Raw genomic sequence first — 18104 nt, forward strand, 5'->3', positions numbered from 1 at the left:
CTGAACATTTTGAATACTTTTCCCTTAATATTTCAGTGGATTTTCCTGTCCCCTCCAATGTTAATACTTCTCCGTTTCTCCTTGTTTTTAAGGGCTCTTTTTTATATTCCGTCTCTCCCAGAAATGAAACCTTCATTTAACCATTAACTGCCACGCGTCCAAAACGGAAACCACCCCCACGCCACGATATTTGAATTTGCGTCTATAGAGCTTGTGGCGGACAAAGGATGGGGGCAGGTGTCACTCCGCTCAGTGCCTGCGGGGCCTGGGGCACCTCCTCACCTCCCTGGGAGCTCCCTCTGGTGGAAAGTGTGGGCTGTGGTCAAGGATAAATGCAATAATGACGTCACGGGCGCTCGGTGGACGGTAGTTTTCCTCGTCGTTAATGATGTCCTTTTCGTTATTACCTAGAGTTTGGGGCTAACAAAATAGGATGTATCGCCTTTTCCTAGACTATGGTTCCACTGGCCATTTTAAAGGAACCTTCTTCCCCACTTGGAAGCTGAGGGCAGGTGACTTTTCGGAACTGCTGCCCCCACTGGAACTCCCCCGCAGCCTCTGGGTCCCCCGCAGCGTCCTGTGAGCTGTGGTTACTAACCCACCTCTGCCTCCGCCGGGAGCAAGAGGCCCTGTCTCTCCGGAGCTGATTCACGTGAACAGAACAGCCGTCTGCTCGGCCCTTTTAGCTCGCGTCACCGTTGCCCAGCGCTCAGCCCTCCCGAACAGATTCACATTTCACAGGCCCCTGCCTTTCCTGCCCTCGGCGCCCGAATCTTACCTTTGCTGTCACTCTCCAGTGCAGCGGTTCTCAACCTGTGGGTCGCGACCCCTTTGGCGATCGAACGACCCTTTCACAGGGGTTGCCTAAGACCATCCTGCATATCAGATATTTACATGACGATTCATAACAGTAACAACATTACAGTTATGAAGTAGCAACGAAAATAATTTTATGGTTGGGTCACAACATGAGGAACTGTATTTAAAGGGCCAGAGGTTGAGAACCACTGCTCCAGTGTCTCCCCCTGGCAGCAGGAGCTGCGGTCAGAAACACAAAGGGCCGTTAAGACATCTCCCCTCACTTAGAGCATATTGGGGAGCGACTGCTCCCTGCCAGGCACTTGCATAGGGGCCAGGGCGACTGGGGTGACGAGAAATGATTTCTCACTTCACAGCCTCACCTGGGGAAGGAGAGGAAAACCCACAGACTATCCCAGGGCAGTGAGATGCTAACAGGTGTGAGCAGCACGCATGCACGTGCGCGCGCACACACACACACACACACACACACACACACACGCTGACTCGGATCTCTGTGATTAGAGAACCTTCTAGGTGTAGCGCTCCCCCCCCCCCCCCAGGCTCTGTTCCTATGCGGCCTCTTAGGGAATAGCTCCCAGGAATCCTGCCGAGATGTGGAGCAGAGACCCTCCCTCTGCCAGGAGCATCTTCAGAACCAAGGATGTGGCAATAACTCCCAAGTGCTTTTTCAAAGACCCACCCATCGCACCCCCCCCCCCGCCTGCCCCCCAGGAAAGAGCACACCCCGTCAGTGTTTCCACAGAAATACACACACCGACCTCTACTAATAGTTGTTTGAAACGTCTCAGATGTTGTGGTTGCACGCAGCTCACGCTGCCAGCTGTCGGCGCCCCCCCCCCCCCGCCAGATGTTGTCCCTTCCAGCCAGTGGCTGCTTCAGCCAGGTCCCCAGGAGCCACGCCCATGTCAGCTCATGCCCAGATTCGATGCTCTTCTTCCCTGGAAACCACATAACACTGACATCAGCCTCCCGTTCAGACCGGCCCCAGGCAGCTCCGGGCTTCCCCCACTCCCTGGAGCCGAGGCCGGGCGTTCAGCGCAGAGCCGTGTGGGACTGGGCGAGCCACCCCCAGGCCCTCACCCCGTCCCAGTTTATCCTCGACCCACGAAGGGAGGGTGTGTGTGGTGGGAGCAGCCTGATTTCCACACTGAGTTAGGTTTCCCTGTTAGAGTCCATGCCTGGGGACTGAGGAGTATGTGGAGTCTGAGAATAAGGGTCCCCCCTGAAGAAGGCGAGGAACGCCTGGAAGCCGGGCACTGTGGCCTTCTTCCTTCGCGGCAGCCTCGCCCTGGATCCTGCCGGAGCTGGCGCCTGCTCACTGCTGGCACCGGTGTTTAGTGGTCCAGGTCTGCACGTCAGCTCTGTGACATCGGGCGATGCGCTTGCTCGCCTGGGTGTCCTGTTGGTGGGAAGAAGGTTCATTCATTTATGTGACAGATATTTGTTAATGGCTCAGAGTAGGGTGGGCAGAGAAAAGCAAATAAATAACTAAGATAATTTTAGGTAACAGTGGGAGTTGCTGATGGGACTTGCTCGTGGATGGGATGTGAGGGGGAGGGAAAGAACGGAGTCAAGAATGGTGCCTGGGCCTCGGCCACATGGCTCAGTTGGTTGGAGCGTCATCCCATTTACCATAAAGTTGCGGGTTCAATCCCTGGTCGGGGTGTGTATGGGAGGCAACCGATCTCTCTCTCTCTCTCTCTCAATCAATAAAAACGTATCTTCAAGATTAAAGGGGGGGAAAGGTGGGATTCTGGGTTGACAGAAAGGAGGCGGGAAGTGGGAAGAGGAATGTGTTTGGGGAGGGATAAGGGAAGTTCTCTCTGGGGTCAAGGCTGAGATAGCAGGTGGCTCAGCAGGAGGCTGTTGCTGAAGGCGGCATGTAGCGCCATCGGGCAGAGCTGGTGTTGGAACTTGGGGTAGAGAGACTGCCCGTGAGAGCAGGTGTCCATGGAGGGGGAGAGGCAGCCTGGCACTGCCTGGGGCCCAGGCTGTTAACTGTGCCCCCACGCCCTGCTGTCCTCTGCAGCGTGAGCTCTGGAAGAGGCTCAGCCTCCACAGTGGGATGTGGAGTCGGCCTCACAGCTGGAGTGGAGGCTCCGTCCCGGGCCTCTGTCCAGCCTCCACGCCTCACCATCTCCTGCGCTCCTGGGTAGAGAAGGAGGAGGTCTCCCAAGACGACAGCCTCAGCGTCTTGGGAAAATCTGGCTGATCCGCGTGTCTTCTCTTTGCCCTTCTGCGCGTGGACCTCGCCACTGCGCAGCCTGTGTGGTCACCGACGTGGGAAATGACATAGTTGGACTCGGGTTCCCTTCCCAGCTGCACTCGGGGCCCGGCACTCCCAGTCAGAACTGCTTTCCTTTAGGGCCAGCAGCTAAGAGGCCACTGGCTTGTCACCAGGACCGTGACGCTGAGATTTCTCTCCAGATCCTCTGCGAGGACTGGCTGCTTCTCGTGACTCAGTGGTTGAGCGTCAACCTATGAACCAGGAGGTCACGGGTTCAATTCCCAGTCAGGACAGCTGCCCGCATTGTGGGGCCAGTCCCCAGTAGGGGGCGTGCAGGAGACAGACGATCCATGGTTCTTTCTCATCATGGAAGTTTCTATCTCTCCCCGACTCCCTTCCTCTCTGAAATCAATAAAAATATATTTTTTAAAATAATAATAATATCAGTTCTTCTCCGACTATTGAAATAGCGGAGACATTTCTTAGGAAACAGTTGTCATTGGGATGGGAGGCCAGGGATTGTCCCTCTGTCCTGTCCCGGCCCCTTGGGACCTCTCTGTATGGTCACCATGAGAACCTGAACCCACGAAGGCGGGGACCCCACACCATCCTGCCCAGCACTGACGTCAGAGGTGCTGGTGCCCTCTTAAGGAAAGACAGTTCTGTGAACCAGAGTCCTTATATTTGCATTTGTTTTTTTTTTACCAAAGGGTGAAATCTTACTTTTCTAATTGTAATGAGAATAAATGTATACTCTTTGTTTCCTTTAAACAGACAAGTTCTATGGAAAGAATAATCATGTTCTTGAAATGTCTTCATGTTAAGCCTTGCTCTGAGTGGCTCGTGTGTAAATACATAGTTGTGTTATTTTTGTTATATTGTCGGCATTGGGTGGGGAGGGAGGGAGGCTCCTTCATGTAAAAAGACACTTGATTAATTGATTCCCCTTTTTTTTCTTTTTTGCCTCTCTTTTCAGAACGGTTTGATCACCACTGTCCCTGGGTAGGCAACTGTGTGGGGAAAAGAAACTACAGATTTTTTTATATGTTTATTTTATCTCTGTCTTTTCTGACAGTCTTTATATTTGCATTCGTTATCACCCACGTCATTCTTCGTAAGTATGCTGGCGGAATCAGATTACGTATGTAACCATTTGCCCGACTTCGGTTTTCTGATTTAAGTTTGATTTACTATTTTGATCATTCCGGGCTTTCTCTTCCTTCTCCCCCCCCCCCTTCTCCCTGTCCCCTCCTCACTTCCGGCTGCCCCCTCCCCCTGCTTCTGCCTTCCTCCCTCCCACCTCAGCCCCTCCGTCCACTCCCCATCCCCCATCCTTCCAGGGGCAGCTGCCTGGTCACACCTGGGGCAGGCTCCCCACTTTTTCCTTGATACTTGCCCCTATTCCCACCTCAGTGACTGCACTTTCTCGTCCGCTAGGGGGTCCCCTGGAAGAATCACCCCCACATTTTCTCAAAGGATATTGTGCTGCACTAGTCACCAGGCTTTTTAATTTTTTAACGTGATGTCTACTTCAGCAGAGCAGTCACCTCCCTAGAAGAAGGTGTCTGGGGATAAAGCCTGGGTTTTCTTGCGCACAGAGCTACATGTTAAAGGCACACACTGGATAAGCTGTTCAGTTATCTGCTGGAACATGAGGAAGCTACGGCGGGCATTGAAAGGAAGCAACATGATTAAAAATGAGATTTGGATGTAAAGAACTTTGATATATGTATTTGCCTAAGCAAACGGCATTTTTCATTCCCCATTCTGAAGGCCGTAACTGTTTCTTTTGTCTCTTGGCCTTTTACTTTCCTACAATAGGCAGTGATGAGAAGGAAGTTAATTGGCTTTGAGCTATAAATTTAAGCCTTTAAACTCCCATTACAGTGCCATTAGCAACATTAAAGACCAGCGGGGCCTCTTGTCCACATTCCTGAAGGACAGCCACCCATTAGCAAGTACAGAGCCTCTTTCTGGAATGTTCCAGAAGGTATCTGAGTACATGCCTCACTTTCTTCCCAAGCAGCAGCTCTCAAACCACAAAGGGGGTGCACTGAGGCTGCAGCCAGAAATGTTTCCTCCCTTCTCTCCAGGGGGCCCGTGTGGGGCCCAGGGAAGAGGATGGTAAGAAAGTTTCACATTAGTTCTTTTTCTTTTTCTTTTTCAATATATTTTTATTGATTTCAGAGAGGAAGGGAGAGGGAGAAAGAGATGGAAACATCAGTGATGAGAGAGAATCATGGATCGGCTGCCTCCTGCACACCCCACACTGGGGATCGAGCCTGCAACCCGGAATCGAACATGACCTCCTGGTTCATAGGTCGACGCTGAACTGCTGAGCCATGCCAGTCGGACTCACATTAGTTCTTTTTAGATATTGGTCAATTTTGGACATTAAATGGAGGACCCCAAAATTTCAACAGCATTTTAAATCCTAGTTCCCATGTTTTCTTACTGAAATCCCTCCATCTGAAGGTGACACGGATTTGTAACATATGCCTGAGCGCCATGCCGTCACTTGGCCGGGCTGCAGGAACAGGGGTGACATTCGTTCAGGCCGCCCCCACGCGGCCTGCGGGGATGCCAGCGTGGCTCTGCAGTTTTCAGCCGGATAATGGCAGAAGCAGCCGGGATCCTATCTGTGAAAACAGCCCAAAGAATCAGAGAGAAGACGCGATTGCGTACACACCTGTGGAGAGTTATATGCTGCTCCAGCACACTTTCTATGACACTACAAAACTGTGCTTAAACTTTATATTTTTTGTTAATCCTCCTCTGAGAGTATTTTTTCCACTGATTTTTAGATAGAGTAGAAGGGAGGGGGAGAGGCAGAGAGAGAGAGAAACATCCATGTGAGAGAGACACATCAATTGGTTGCCCCCTAGGGGCCCTGGATAGAGCCTGCAACCAAGGTACGTGCCCTTGACCAGAATCAAACCCAGGACCCTTCAGTCCATGGGCCAACGCTCCAACTGCTGAGCAAAACCAGCTAAGGCTAAACATTACATTTTCCTGTCATCTTTAGTAGCTTCAAAATGCTTTCCTATATATATGATCACATTGTATGTATGGCCTTGCCCTTACATTCTGGATAATAAGAGCCCGGTTTTATTTGCTCAGCCACACACACAAATTCTGGGAACACACACACACACACACACACACACACACACACACGGAGGCCCCCGCCTGACCACAGCGGGTTGTGATGTACATTTCACTGTCACCTCCTTACACTTCACTCACCCGAGCTCAGAAAACAGTTTGCTGTGGCTTCATGCTTGTGTATTGTTAATCCGGTCTCCACACAAAAAGCCCTTGGAACGGATCTGTCCACAAGTTACCCGAATGGATTGTACAAACGCAAATAATGCTTTTCCTCTCCTCTTGCTCTGCACCCCAACACCCCCACCCCACCCCCATTTGGCTTGATCTTAGTCCCCACGACCGCCTAAGATTGCAGCTGGGGAGCTGTCACCCGAGTTCTCCCTGCCAGGTCATGGGGGACGGGGCTGGGAGGGTACAGTGGGGTGAGGATCTGTTATCGCAGATCCCTGACAAGGTGAGGTCTGGAATTCTCACGGAAGAAGGAGAGTTTGGGAAAGTGATACACATTGGGTCCAGGAGGGACAGAGAAATCATTACTTCAGGTCTCATCTTGCTCAAGGTTGTGTTTGCTCGAAGACCTGTCCTCCTGCAGGTTTTGCCCTATGGCCCTAGCAGGGATGGAAGAGGAGCCCTAGCAGGGATGGAAGAGGAGCCCTAAGCCTTCCTTGTTAGCTCTCCCACGGCTGGCATCCTAGTTCACAAGGCACATCCTCATGCCTCTCGGTGGCCAGTGGGCGCAGAGAGGAGGGGAGGACGCACAGAGGAGGGAGGACGCACAGAGGGGATGGGAACTCGAGGAAGAACGTGGAGCTGTCCACTCACAGTCTTCCCATCGCTGGACAGGTTTCCACGCACACAGCGGGGCCTGGGACCCTGCCTGCAACTCCCACGCTGCAGCCACGCCAGCCCCGTGTGCCGCAGGAATGCACTAGGACCATCCTGTTCTGTCAGTCCTCTCTGGTCATCTCATGGCTGTCCCAGAGCCACACCATGTCTCCAAACACAGGGCTCTGCGCAGTACACCAGGGACCCGCATCACCCCCACAATGGAACAGCCACAGTTCCTCCTATGGGCTGTGAGTCACAGAAACCATAATGTCAATTTATAAACTAAAGATTGCCTCTTGTCAGATGCATCTTCACTGGAGCCCTTAGAAAAATGTTTTCTGACACAGACAGCTCACATTAACACGTCTTAAACCCAAAAGGAGCCAGTAGTAGACTTCAGCGTTATGCGTGTGTGTACTCTGGGCGCAGAGAAAGACGTATTTTATATGTAGCCTCATTGCTAGGACCTCCAGGGTCAGAGGTTAACAAACCCTGGGAAAACAGTCTTTCATGAAGAAGAGAAAAAACCGCATGCAGTATTCTGTTTTCCTATTAAAATGAGGGAAACAAAGGAGTCATCAGAACTACAATTTATGGGTGAGGATGCAGACATCCATCTGCTTTGACTGAAAACTCATCCTGCAGCTGTTGCCTCTCGTGAATCTGCCATTTTCCTGTTGAGTAACTTCAGTGGCATCGCCATCCAGGCTCCGTGCCCTGGTGCCGCAGCACATACACGATACAGTTATTGCATGGATCCTGAGACACCGATTATTTCCGTGCAGATGAGAGAGCTCCGCATGAAGGCTGTTTTTCTGGAGGCGAATGTTTGAATACTAAGTGCTGGTCTTAATACTAAATGTTGGTTTTGTTCCCCCAGGTTCACAGCAAACAGGATTCCTTAATGCGATTAAGGACAGTCCCGCCAGATATCCTTTGTGGGTGTGGTGTGTGCAAGGCTCAGGCGTTACGCGTTGGACCGACCTCCTCCGTTACCCTTCACCCCGTGCCTTGGCTTGTCTTCCCGGCAATCGTATTCTTTTTGTCCCGTAAAGCACCCGGAGAACTCCCTGACGTCCACCTGCATGAGGAATGGCTCCGAATGCTCCAGCTCCGAGTGGCGCATTGCGCCCAGTTTCGGTTGACGTGCTCTTTAGCTAGAAAGCAAGTGTGCATCTTGCCCACCCCAGGAACCCCCATGATTGGGTTACCTCGGGTTGGTTTGGGGAGAAGCGAGGCTGCAAGCTACAAACTGGCTTCGTTCTGATCAGCGGGTGGTCCCTACAGAATCTTTATGGGTGTCCCTGTGGGCGACCACCAGAGGGAACCCCGTGAGCCTCTGTCTGGATTCTGTCTGGGGTCAGTTTGGCCTTCCTCTGGGCCGTACAGATGAGCCGTATCTATGTTCAGAAATGGAACACCTTTCACAGCCCTGGCTGGACCAAAGATGGTCACTCCCAAGTCATGTGGGTGAGTCCCATCCTCTCAGTATATATGAGCATGTACCATAGTATTCTAAACTTTGTGAAAGGCAGATGTTCACCCATTAAGTTCTTGCGTGGGCTCCTACTCTCCTGTCCACTGAGGTTTTCCACTCACTGGTGTGGCGCCCGCCAGCCGGCCCCACTGACCGCTCCGTCTGGGCCCAGGTAACCAGGTGGCCTGGACTTGAACTCCCCGTTACTCCCAGGAGTCCTCATCTTGTGATAGAGAATTCTTAAGAAAAGAACTTTACTGAGATGACGTACACATCACCTGCATACTGAGATGATGTACACATCATCCCATGAAGTCTGGGGCAGACTGACGTCAGTGACAGGGACCCCTCGTTGTGGGGGAGGCTGAGGGAGCTCAGCTGCTCCGCTCCCGGGGCCTTCGGGCTGCCCGCTGCTCCACGTGGTTGTCGTGGGCACCTGCAGACACGCCCTCCCCGCTGAGCAGTGCAGCTGTGTGGCTGGGCTTGTTGTGGGGGGATGTGCCGTCCACTGCACACCTCCCCACCCAGGGAGGATCTTACCACCTCACCATCCTGGGGTGAGTCGTAAGGAAAGACCGGTAGCAAGTCCTCGACGGGTAACAGCTTTACCTCCTGCTCCATCACAGCCAGTTATGAGGTTCGGTCATTTCTTCAAACCCTTTTGTGTCTCAGTTCTTTGCTTTAGGCTTTGCTTTAAGCCTCTAAATGTGTGGCTGTTGGTTACAGTAGTCAACCACTCTGTACTAGACAGTGCTACGCCAACAAAACCAACTATTTGGGATGTATGTAAGCATGCCCAGTGCCAAAGCATCGCTCATGTGCGTGTGAGGAGTGATCGCAAGGAGGCGCCTGCTGCGGTGGGCAGCTCTGCCAGGCCTCCCGCCAGAGCTCACGTCTGCTGCTCACGGTCTGGCTCTGCTCAGAGTCTGCAGAGTCCAGTGCACTGCGTTCCCCACGAGGGGAAGAGGCAGATGCTGCTGATGGAAGGAAGGAAGGAAAGAGTGACGATGTATCGGCCGTCTTTGCTGCAGAAACTATTTACGTGGGAAGGAAGGGGGCGGGGGGGGGCGGGGGGAGTGCTCTTATTTGGTCCAGAGCAAAATTTTAGCTTATTTCCTCTCGGAAGATCATTCTCAGGCAGAGGTGAAGAGCTTTCCCATGGCCTGGTGTGAAAACTCACAGAACCTCAGCCACTGTCTTTCCGGTGTTTGCCCTGCTGACCCTCCCCTACAGCCTGATGCCGTCCCTGGAGGCTGTTTCCTAAGCCGGGCTTCACCTTCAGGAGCCTGGTGGCCTTGACCTGCCCTGAGTGCATGACAGGCCCCTCGCAGCACTGCTGGCTGTATGAGCTTCCTGTGGCTGCTGTAACAAAGAGCCACAGTTTCGAGGCTTAAGCAGCACGAATGTATTGTCACACAGCCCTGCAGGTCAGAGTCCAGTGGGCTCGACTGGATCCTGCTCTGGGTCCCACAGGCTGAAATCCAGGTGTTGTCCAACCTGGACGCTTACCTGAAGGCCCTGGGGAGCGTCTCTCCCAGGCTCACGCGGGGCTGGCTGAATTGCTGGGGAACAGAACAGGTCCCCATTCCTTGATGCATTCCCTGACTCACGGCTCCTTTTCTCTGCAAAGCCAGCAACAGCGGATCAGGTCCCTCTCACACCTTGAATCTCTCCTTCCTTCCCTTCTGCCATCGCTCTGACCTCAGCCAGAACCTCCCTGCCTTTGCAGACGGGCCCCACCCTCATCATTCTGGGTAACCTCCCATCTCAAGGTCGATACCTACAATCCACAGACTCCCTTTTGACTGGTAGGTAATGTGCTCTCAGGTGCCAGGGGTTGGGCATCCTTGGGGAGGCCCTTGTTCTGTCTGCCCCTCAGGCCTCATGCAGCTGACTAGCTGCCTGGTCACTTCTGAGTCTACATCGCTGACCTCCCTCCCCTGTTCTGCCCTTTCTGTTAATTCAGGAGAGACAGGATGAGAGACAAAAAAGGATGGGTAAAAAAATATGTATGTTTATACACACAGACACTTAAGAAGATGATAGATTTATAGATAGATAGATAGATAGATAGATAGATCGATCGATCTTTCCTTCCCTGAGTTCAAGTTGAAAATGGTAACAGAGGCCCCATGAAGACTGAACCAGCACAGTTTACAGGGATTATTATCCTTGTAGCTTTGCTCCTGCTGATTCGGTCCCACTGGTTTTGTGGCATCTCCTGACCACTGTCATGCCAGGCTCCGGCCTGGAAAAAGGTGACCTAACACTGAAGCCAAAATATCCCAGGGCAGCTCCTCAGCCAACACAGAAGAGTCTGACAAAACCCCCATTTCTCTCCCCAGAGAAAACGAGAGGCGAGAGCGAGGGTCAGGCAAATGCGACGGCAGAGCTGCCCGTGCCCGAGGGGCAGAGCAGGAGGGCGAGTGGGCGTCCGGGCGCCGCTCCCAGCCCTCGTCTTCTTTACTCTTTCTGCAAGTAAAGGAGGATTTCAGGAGCATGTCCATGCTTAAAAGTGAGGGGCTGGGCTTTTTCACTAAAAAGCCCTCTAATATTTCTTTTTTTTTTTAAATATATTTTATTGATTTTTTACAGAGAGGAAGGGAGAGAGATAGAGAGTTAGAAACATCGATGAGAGAGGAACATCGATCAGCTGCCTCCTGCACATCTCCTACTGGGGATGTGTCCGCAACCCAGGTACATGCCCTTGACCGGAATCGAACCCGGGACCTTTCAGTCCGCAGGCCGACGCTCTATCCACTGAGCCAAACCGGTTTCGGCAGCCCTCTAATATTTCATGTGTGTCACCAACCCCTGTCCCCCCGGCAGTGGTGACTGCCAACGGCCCCCTGTCCTGGCGGTTGTTTCCTGTGGAAATACTTGTTTTGGAGGAGAATGCCCCTGTGTGTGGAGTGACGCTGTTGAGAAGTGGTGAGTGGCGTTGCTGCATCATGAATGTGTATTCCAGAAGAGCATGCTTTAGTTCTGCCGGGTCCTGATGTGCTGAGAAGAACACGAAGTCCTGCTCGTAGTGAGGATGTCCGTGTGATGGGTAGGACGGACCCTCCGGGGCCATTGGTCGGTGTGTCTTTGTTGGTGGCCTTGGGGAGGTTCTCTTTCCCCCCAGAAGTCTGGGAGACCACGTTCTAGCTCTGTTTCACCGTGAACTGCTCTGTGAGCTCTGCTAAGTGGCTTGAGGACTCTGAGCCTCGGCTTCTGGTCTGTAAAACGGAAGGGTTAGAACAAACCAGGACATCTTCCCGTGGGGTCAGTGTGTGTCCGTGGACCTGCATCAGGGGAGTTTGTAAGCCGCCTGAAGTTATAAGAAAAAATGCGTTTGTTGTTTGTGTGCATTTTTTCTGAGTTGGCACGTTTCCTCTCATTTCTCTTTTTTTAAAAATCAGTCCATGGGTTTTTATACATTTCAGAGAAATTCATATCATTCTTATTCTGGCATAGACAGCGTCTGTGAGAGTCAGGGAGCAGGTGTGTCGTCAGGTGTCAGTGCCGCAGTCAGGGTGAGTGTGCAGGGCCGGCTCCTGCAGAGGCCACCAGTTCAGGACCCTGACAGGGACTCCCCAGCAGAGGGGGGACTGAGCCGGAGCCGCCTGCCCCAGCAGAACGAAGAGAGGAGCCAGCCCACAGGGCGTCCCACTAGAAGAGCCACACCCAGGGTTCAAAGCCTAGCTCTGCTGTTGCTTAAGCAAATTCTTAACTGCTTCCTGCCTCAGTTTCCCTCGGTGTCAAGTGGGAATTGTGCTGCTCACTGGGTTGATCTGAGGGTTAAGTGCGTCCCTGTGAAGCCTTTGGCCGGCACCTGGCACGTGCCCGTGAGGCCAGCCATGGCAGGAAAGGTGGTGATTTCCCTTCAGAGCAGCTGTGGGAGGAGCTGGAGGGGGCCGTGGTCTACACCCCACCTTGCATCGTGTCATTTTGACACCACAGTGAGCTGATGGGGAGACTGCCTTCTGCTATTTATAAAACGTTTCTAAGGCACGAGATACTAATATAGAAAGCTGCATATTTTGTTGTTGCGTTAAACCTTTAATGTTCCACATCCACCGGAAAACAGTGCCTGCCTGTGGGGTGGCGATAGAGGCGGCTTTGCAGAGGGACAGGATCTGGGCGGCAGCCACCCTCGCCGCTGTCCCTCACCCCCACTCGCAGTTTCCCATGGTTCGCACACAGGAATGTTGTGTGTATTGGGCATGGCCGTCGGCCGCCCTGGAAGTAAACTTCTGGGGACACGGAGCACTTCTGAGGTCAGCTCGTCACGTGTTGTTCGGTGAAAAGTCTTTGCTTCCGTTTTTTATTCTCTCTTTTCCACCTCGACCATTTCTTGGCTGGTTTCATGTGTCTGTCTCCTGGCTTGACCGCCAGCCTCTGCAGATTCCTTGTCAGCGTCACCTCCCTGGACACCCAGTTTCCCAGCTGCCGGCCCCTGGCCTCTACTCCGCCTCTGCTCTCACACATGGGGGCATGGCTCCCAGCGGGCTGCCCCTCTTGGGTGGCCGATGGGGTTAGAAGGGGCACCTGCGAGAGTGACCTGTCGGAAGGCAGTGAGAATGAGACCATCTTCGGCACATAGGCCGCTGTCCACGTGTCCCCAGGTGCACACCAGGCCCCCCACCGTAACCATTTGTCACCGGGGCAGCCCTGGGAGAAAGGAAGGGGTTGCAGGGCTGCCCAGGGAAAAGCAGACAAACATGGGTGGGGAGGGGTCCACCTCTCTGCATCTCTATTCCCCCACTAACCCTCCTACCCGTGCATGTTTACCCCCTACCAGCCACGTCTATCTGCTTTTCCGAAACACCACCTTGGTTTTCCTCTCCTCCTTCCTCCGTGAGGGCAGCGGGGCCACCGGGACATCGTGTGCTGGCAGTCTAGACTCCAGAGGACCCGCCTGTCCCCCTCGGCCAACCCGCCCGGGGACACTCCCCCCAAGAGGTCCTCCTGACTCAGGGCTGCCTCTCTGTGAGCTCGCAGCTTCGAGGTTCAGACCTTGGAGAAGGGAAGCGGTGTCCGCCTCTCCCGGAGCAGCCCAGCGGCGTGTCCTGATGCTGACAGTGGGTTAGCAGGCTGGACCCCTCATTTCTCCTGTTCCCCAGGCAGCCCCGTCCCCGGCGGGCACGCAGTCACTGTGACGTGGCAGGTCATGGCGCTGCCCTGGGGAGTGTATGCATGTCTCTGGTCTAAAGGGGAATTACCTCCAATCCTGAAGAAAATCAGTGTTTCTGTCACAGCACGACCTGTGGCTTCCACGCGTGGGAGCATCAGGAAGCCTGAGTATTTCTTTTCTCTGGCCTGTGATTCATTATTGGGGATGCATGGTGCAGACTGAAACTCCCAGGCCTATGAGAATTATTTTTTCCCCGAGAAACATCTGTATCTTGTAAATAGAATTTTATAAACATTTGTGGGACAGAAAAATCCTCTAGTCTTTTCACGTTGCCCCACCCTTGGCGATGATCTGTTCTGTTGAAGAACGCAGCCTCCTCCTGCTGCGGCTGTAACACCTGCGGATCTGCCCATCACCCAACACCGGTGAGCCTCCAGGGCTCCCAGCCTTCGCTGTCAGGCCTGGCTGAGGGGCGGGGGGAGCGTCCCCAAATAAAGTGACCCTCACCCCGAGCCAGTCTGCGAAATGCCCCCGCTGGTTGAGAAGCCCACGTGCAGGTGGGAGCAGGCAGCACCCAGGTGTGGGAGGGCTGCCCAGGGAGAGCCCTGAGGACAACCCCACCTGGTACAGCCACCCACGGTCACCCCAAGTCCCCCACAGCCTCGCCCTCAGGCCGGGGAGAAACCTGTTGGCACCACAGCCCTCGGTGCTCAGTAGCCAAAATGAGTCTGTGCTTGAAGTGATGTTCAATGTGGAGTCCTTCCCGCGAAGGCAAAGGCGGGGGCCGCTGCCAGCTCCAGCCGCTCGCTTTCCGGTGCAGCTGTCGGTGGCTGCACAGTGTGAGTCACCAGGAAAAGGCGAGGAGGTCGGGCAGGGAGGACAGTCCGAGGCCGTGAAGAAGGCAGCAGGTCGCGTGCAGGGAGCCCATCCGTCATTTACTGTGCAGGTGGCGGGAGGATGTGGGGGAGGGCCTGTCCCAGGTGCCCCTCCGGGTAGGGAACTCACCAGGGGAGGCTAGATAGACTCGAGGCCTAAGTGAGTGTCTGTGGTGTCCCGTCCACGCCTCCAGCCACCGCAGCCCCCGGGCACTCGAGAGCTCCATCCCCCAGTTCCCGTCCTTGACTCGGTCACCGTGCTGGAGGCCGTGGTGTGCTTCTTCTCCGTCTGGTCCATCGTCGGGCTCCTGGGCTTCCACACGTATCTCATCAGCTCCAACCAGACGACCAATGAAGACGTGAGTTCCTTCAGCGCGGGGCTGGCGCTGTGCTTTTGTGTTTGGGAACCAAGCTGACGGGCGGGGGGCCGGGAGGGAAAGAAGAGGTTAGGAGCCAGGGTCTGTCCTGTTCCTCTTCAGTGGTTATGTGAGCCCCTCGCCACCAAGCCCAAGGAGAGACAGGGCAGGTGGCATCGCAGGTGAACGTGGAGCCTGCCTCCTAGCTAACGTCTCCACGTCTGCTCTGGGGATTGGCCAGACCCAAAGTTTAACCTTTGGGCAGGGTTACCTGCCTCTACTTCATGCGGATGGAGAGGGGACAGCAAAACAAGAAATGTTCTGTTGGAAAATGCTTCTTCATTTTCCTCTCTGCTCTAAGTATCAGTCCATGTCTCCGAATCGCTCCACTTGCCGTAGAGGCTCGAGAAAACCAGCACCGCTGAGATGCAAGAATATGAACAGTTATTTAATTTGGTGACTATGACTCTTAGAATCTGCACAGTTACTTTGGCAACACGTTGAGGCCAAATTCAGACGGGCTCTAAACTGGCAATCAGGGGCCACGGTACCCCTCCCGCTGCCGTTCACTTGGTGGCTGTTTCAGCACTGAACGTGAGCGTGACCGGATCGCGTGGCTCGTGTGAGCGGCCTCTGGCGCTACGTAGCAGAAATAAGAGCTCGTCCCCAGAGAATGCGTTCTCCCTAGTCTGCCTGCTGTTGGGGGTGTTCCCAAGTTGGGCACAAATGCCAGTTTCCCTTGAGAGCAGCGTCTCCATTCCCCGCCGAAGACGGAGGGAAGATGATTTGCGTTCCCACGGACTTCCCGTGGTCCAGTCGCTCCAACTGTGGCATTGGTGTGAAGGATGCTGTGTTACTGTCTTCTTTCAGATTAAAGGATCTTGGTCAAATAAAAGAGGTAAAGAAAATTACAACCCCTACAGCTACGGAAACATCTTCACGAACTGCTGTGTTGCGCTGTGTGGGCCCGTCTCTCCAAGGTGAGGTTCAGAAAGCAGGGTGCTCCTCACCAGACTCTGAAAACACATGCCTTAGCACACACCCTAGCACAAGCCCTAGAACACGCCTTAGCACACGCCCTAGAACACGCCTTAGCACACGCCCTAGAACACGCCTTAGCACACGCCCTAGAACACGCCTTAGCACACGCCCTAGCACAAGCCCTAGAACACGCCTTAGCACACGCCCTAGAACACGCCTTAGCACACACCCTAGCACAAGCCCTAGAACACGCCTTAGCACACGCCCTAGAACACGCCTTAGATGAGGGAGCACAGTCCCCACTGGGAAGAGATGTGGCTGCTGCGGGTGGATTAGGCCACACCGTCCTCTGGTGCCACAGGGGCACGGCCTCAGTGAAATAGAGACCATAGAGACCTGGCTGTTTGTTGTGTTGCACTTGACACCTTCTTGATTCTTCCAATGAATTTGTGTCAAGTTTGGGGAAAATCCCCTCAGGGTCAAATAGGGAAACTGAGGCATGTGACCTCATGAATTATTGTTGTGGGTCAGTGGGGAGCAGGGAGCTGTCATTAGCACAGCAAGGGAACCAGGACACGATGCAGGAAGCAATTAGAAAACCTGTAGAACTGAGTTAGAGTGAGTTGTATAGAAGGTCAGTGCCAAAATAGTTAGAGGCCGATGTGTGCGGCCTGAAGCAGTGGCGGTCGTGGTGATGATACGACAATGACGTTAACAGTGGCAGTAGCTGTGTGCCCAGGACCATGCACTGGAGTTGCCTCTAAGACATTCCTACCCGGTATGACAATGTGCTCATGGTGGGGTGAGGGGGGGGGGTGTTCCCGTTTCCCAGCGACAGCTGCAGACCCACATTCAGCTCCCTGCACAGAAAGAGGGACCCCCCCCCCAAGTAGAAATAAACAGTGTTGATGGCGTCTTCGGCTTTCTACTCACTCTCCTCCTGTTCTGCTTTGTTCTCTCTTGTAGCCTCATTGACAGAAGAGGGTACGTCCAGCCTGACACGCCTCAGCCAGCCGCGCCCTCCAACGGGCTGGCCACGTACGGAGCCACCGCCTCACAGAGCGACATGGTAGGAGCTGCCTGCAGGGCGACACCCTGGAAGGGTCTTACGCTTCTGTGCTCGCTAACCCAGTTACACCAGGCGCCCCTAGACCGGGCACCCCTAGACCGGGCACCCCTAGACCAGGCGCCCCTAGACGAGGCACCCCTAGACCAGGCCCCCGTAGACCAGGCGCACCTTCAAAGCTTCCTGGGCACCAGGGACTGGGAGGCTTGGGCAAGGGGAAGGGGTTGTGGCCGCCGAGTGACGGGTGTGTTAGGGGTTGTGAAGGGAAAGGACACACAACATCTCTTCCAGAAACAGCTGTGGCACCTGGTGATGGAAAGTCCCCTTGCACAGGCCACAGTGTCATTGGGGGGACGGGATCCAGCTGCCCTCGGCAGGGCTGGGTGGCTGGAGGGCGCCCAGGCCCCATTCTGTCCCTCTGCTCAGTCTGTTCTGATCCCACCCCACTTTAGTGTGCCATGGATGGCACTGCCAGTTCCCCACTTTCAGCCAAATCTTAGACCCACCACCACACCTGAGTGCGAATAATCAGACCAGGGTTCACTCTCTCCCAGCGAAGGCTGAGGGAGCCTCTCCAAGGGGCTGCAGGTGTGGCCGCGCATGGACAGGCGGGCTTTGTTTCTGGGTGGCAGACTTGTGGGCGGGGCGGGGGGCTTTCCGCGGGCACCGGGAATCCCAGCTTTATCTGGACCAGATTCCCTGAAGAAGTTCCCTGTTTCTGAAAGGGACTGGGCGTGGGGCCTCGTGGCGCTGTTGCCCTCCGTGGCCCTGAGTCACCCACAGCAGAGCTCCCGTGATTGACAGGCCTTTCCAGGCCTGAGGCTCCCGGGCCCTGGCTTCTGAGCACAGAGAACTGAGGGGAAGGCGCAGCCTCCGACCACTGGGGCTCAGGGAGACGCTCGGCCCGTGGCCTCCGTCTGCGGTGTTTACCGACAGGGAGGCGAGGCCCCAGCAGCCTTGCTATGTTTGTTTGTCGGGAGTGGTGTTTCGTTTGTGTTGTGTTGTTTTGCTTTGCTTTGCTTTGCTAATGATTCCTCTTCTTTGGAAGAAAGTGTGTACACATCAGTCCTTGCCACGCCCCCCATGTGATCCGGGACATTTTGTTCTGTCTGCTCTCGCCCACACAAGTGGCCCTTAGGAACGACACTGTCAGAGAGAAACGTTAAAATCTCAGGGGTCACTCTGGAGCCGGTCTACAGCACCGCCCTGGACCGGAAGTTCCAGCCGTGACAGGTGTGCAGCGAC

The 18104-nt window shown here is 54.3% G+C and overlaps 1 protein-coding gene across 5 annotated transcripts in view; it reads left to right on the forward strand.

Annotated features, from left to right (window-relative positions):
• The window catches only part of ZDHHC14 (zinc finger DHHC-type containing 14), a 170306-nt gene that overhangs the window by 146291 nt on the left and 5911 nt on the right, over window positions 1–18104 (forward strand). For 2 of the 5 annotated variants that reach the window (XM_006093877.3, XM_006093878.3), the window contains exons 4-8: window positions 4026–4163; window positions 7866–7914; window positions 14713–14815; window positions 15683–15792; window positions 16760–16862. In XM_006093877.3, the coding sequence (XP_006093939.1) occupies window positions 4026–4163; window positions 7866–7914; window positions 14713–14815; window positions 15683–15792; window positions 16760–16862 (503 nt within the window). Of the gene's footprint in view, window positions 1–4025; window positions 4164–7865; window positions 8019–14712; window positions 14816–15682; window positions 15793–16759; window positions 16863–18104 lie in introns of all 5 variants that reach the window. The other 3 variants (XM_023758212.1, XM_023758213.1, XM_023758214.1) reach the window with 2 other exon arrangements.

The sequence above is a fragment of the Myotis lucifugus genome, unplaced genomic scaffold (assembly GCF_000147115.1).
Source record: "Myotis lucifugus unplaced genomic scaffold, Myoluc2.0 scaffold_125, whole genome shotgun sequence".
Classification (NCBI taxonomy): domain Eukaryota; kingdom Metazoa; phylum Chordata; class Mammalia; order Chiroptera; family Vespertilionidae; genus Myotis; species Myotis lucifugus.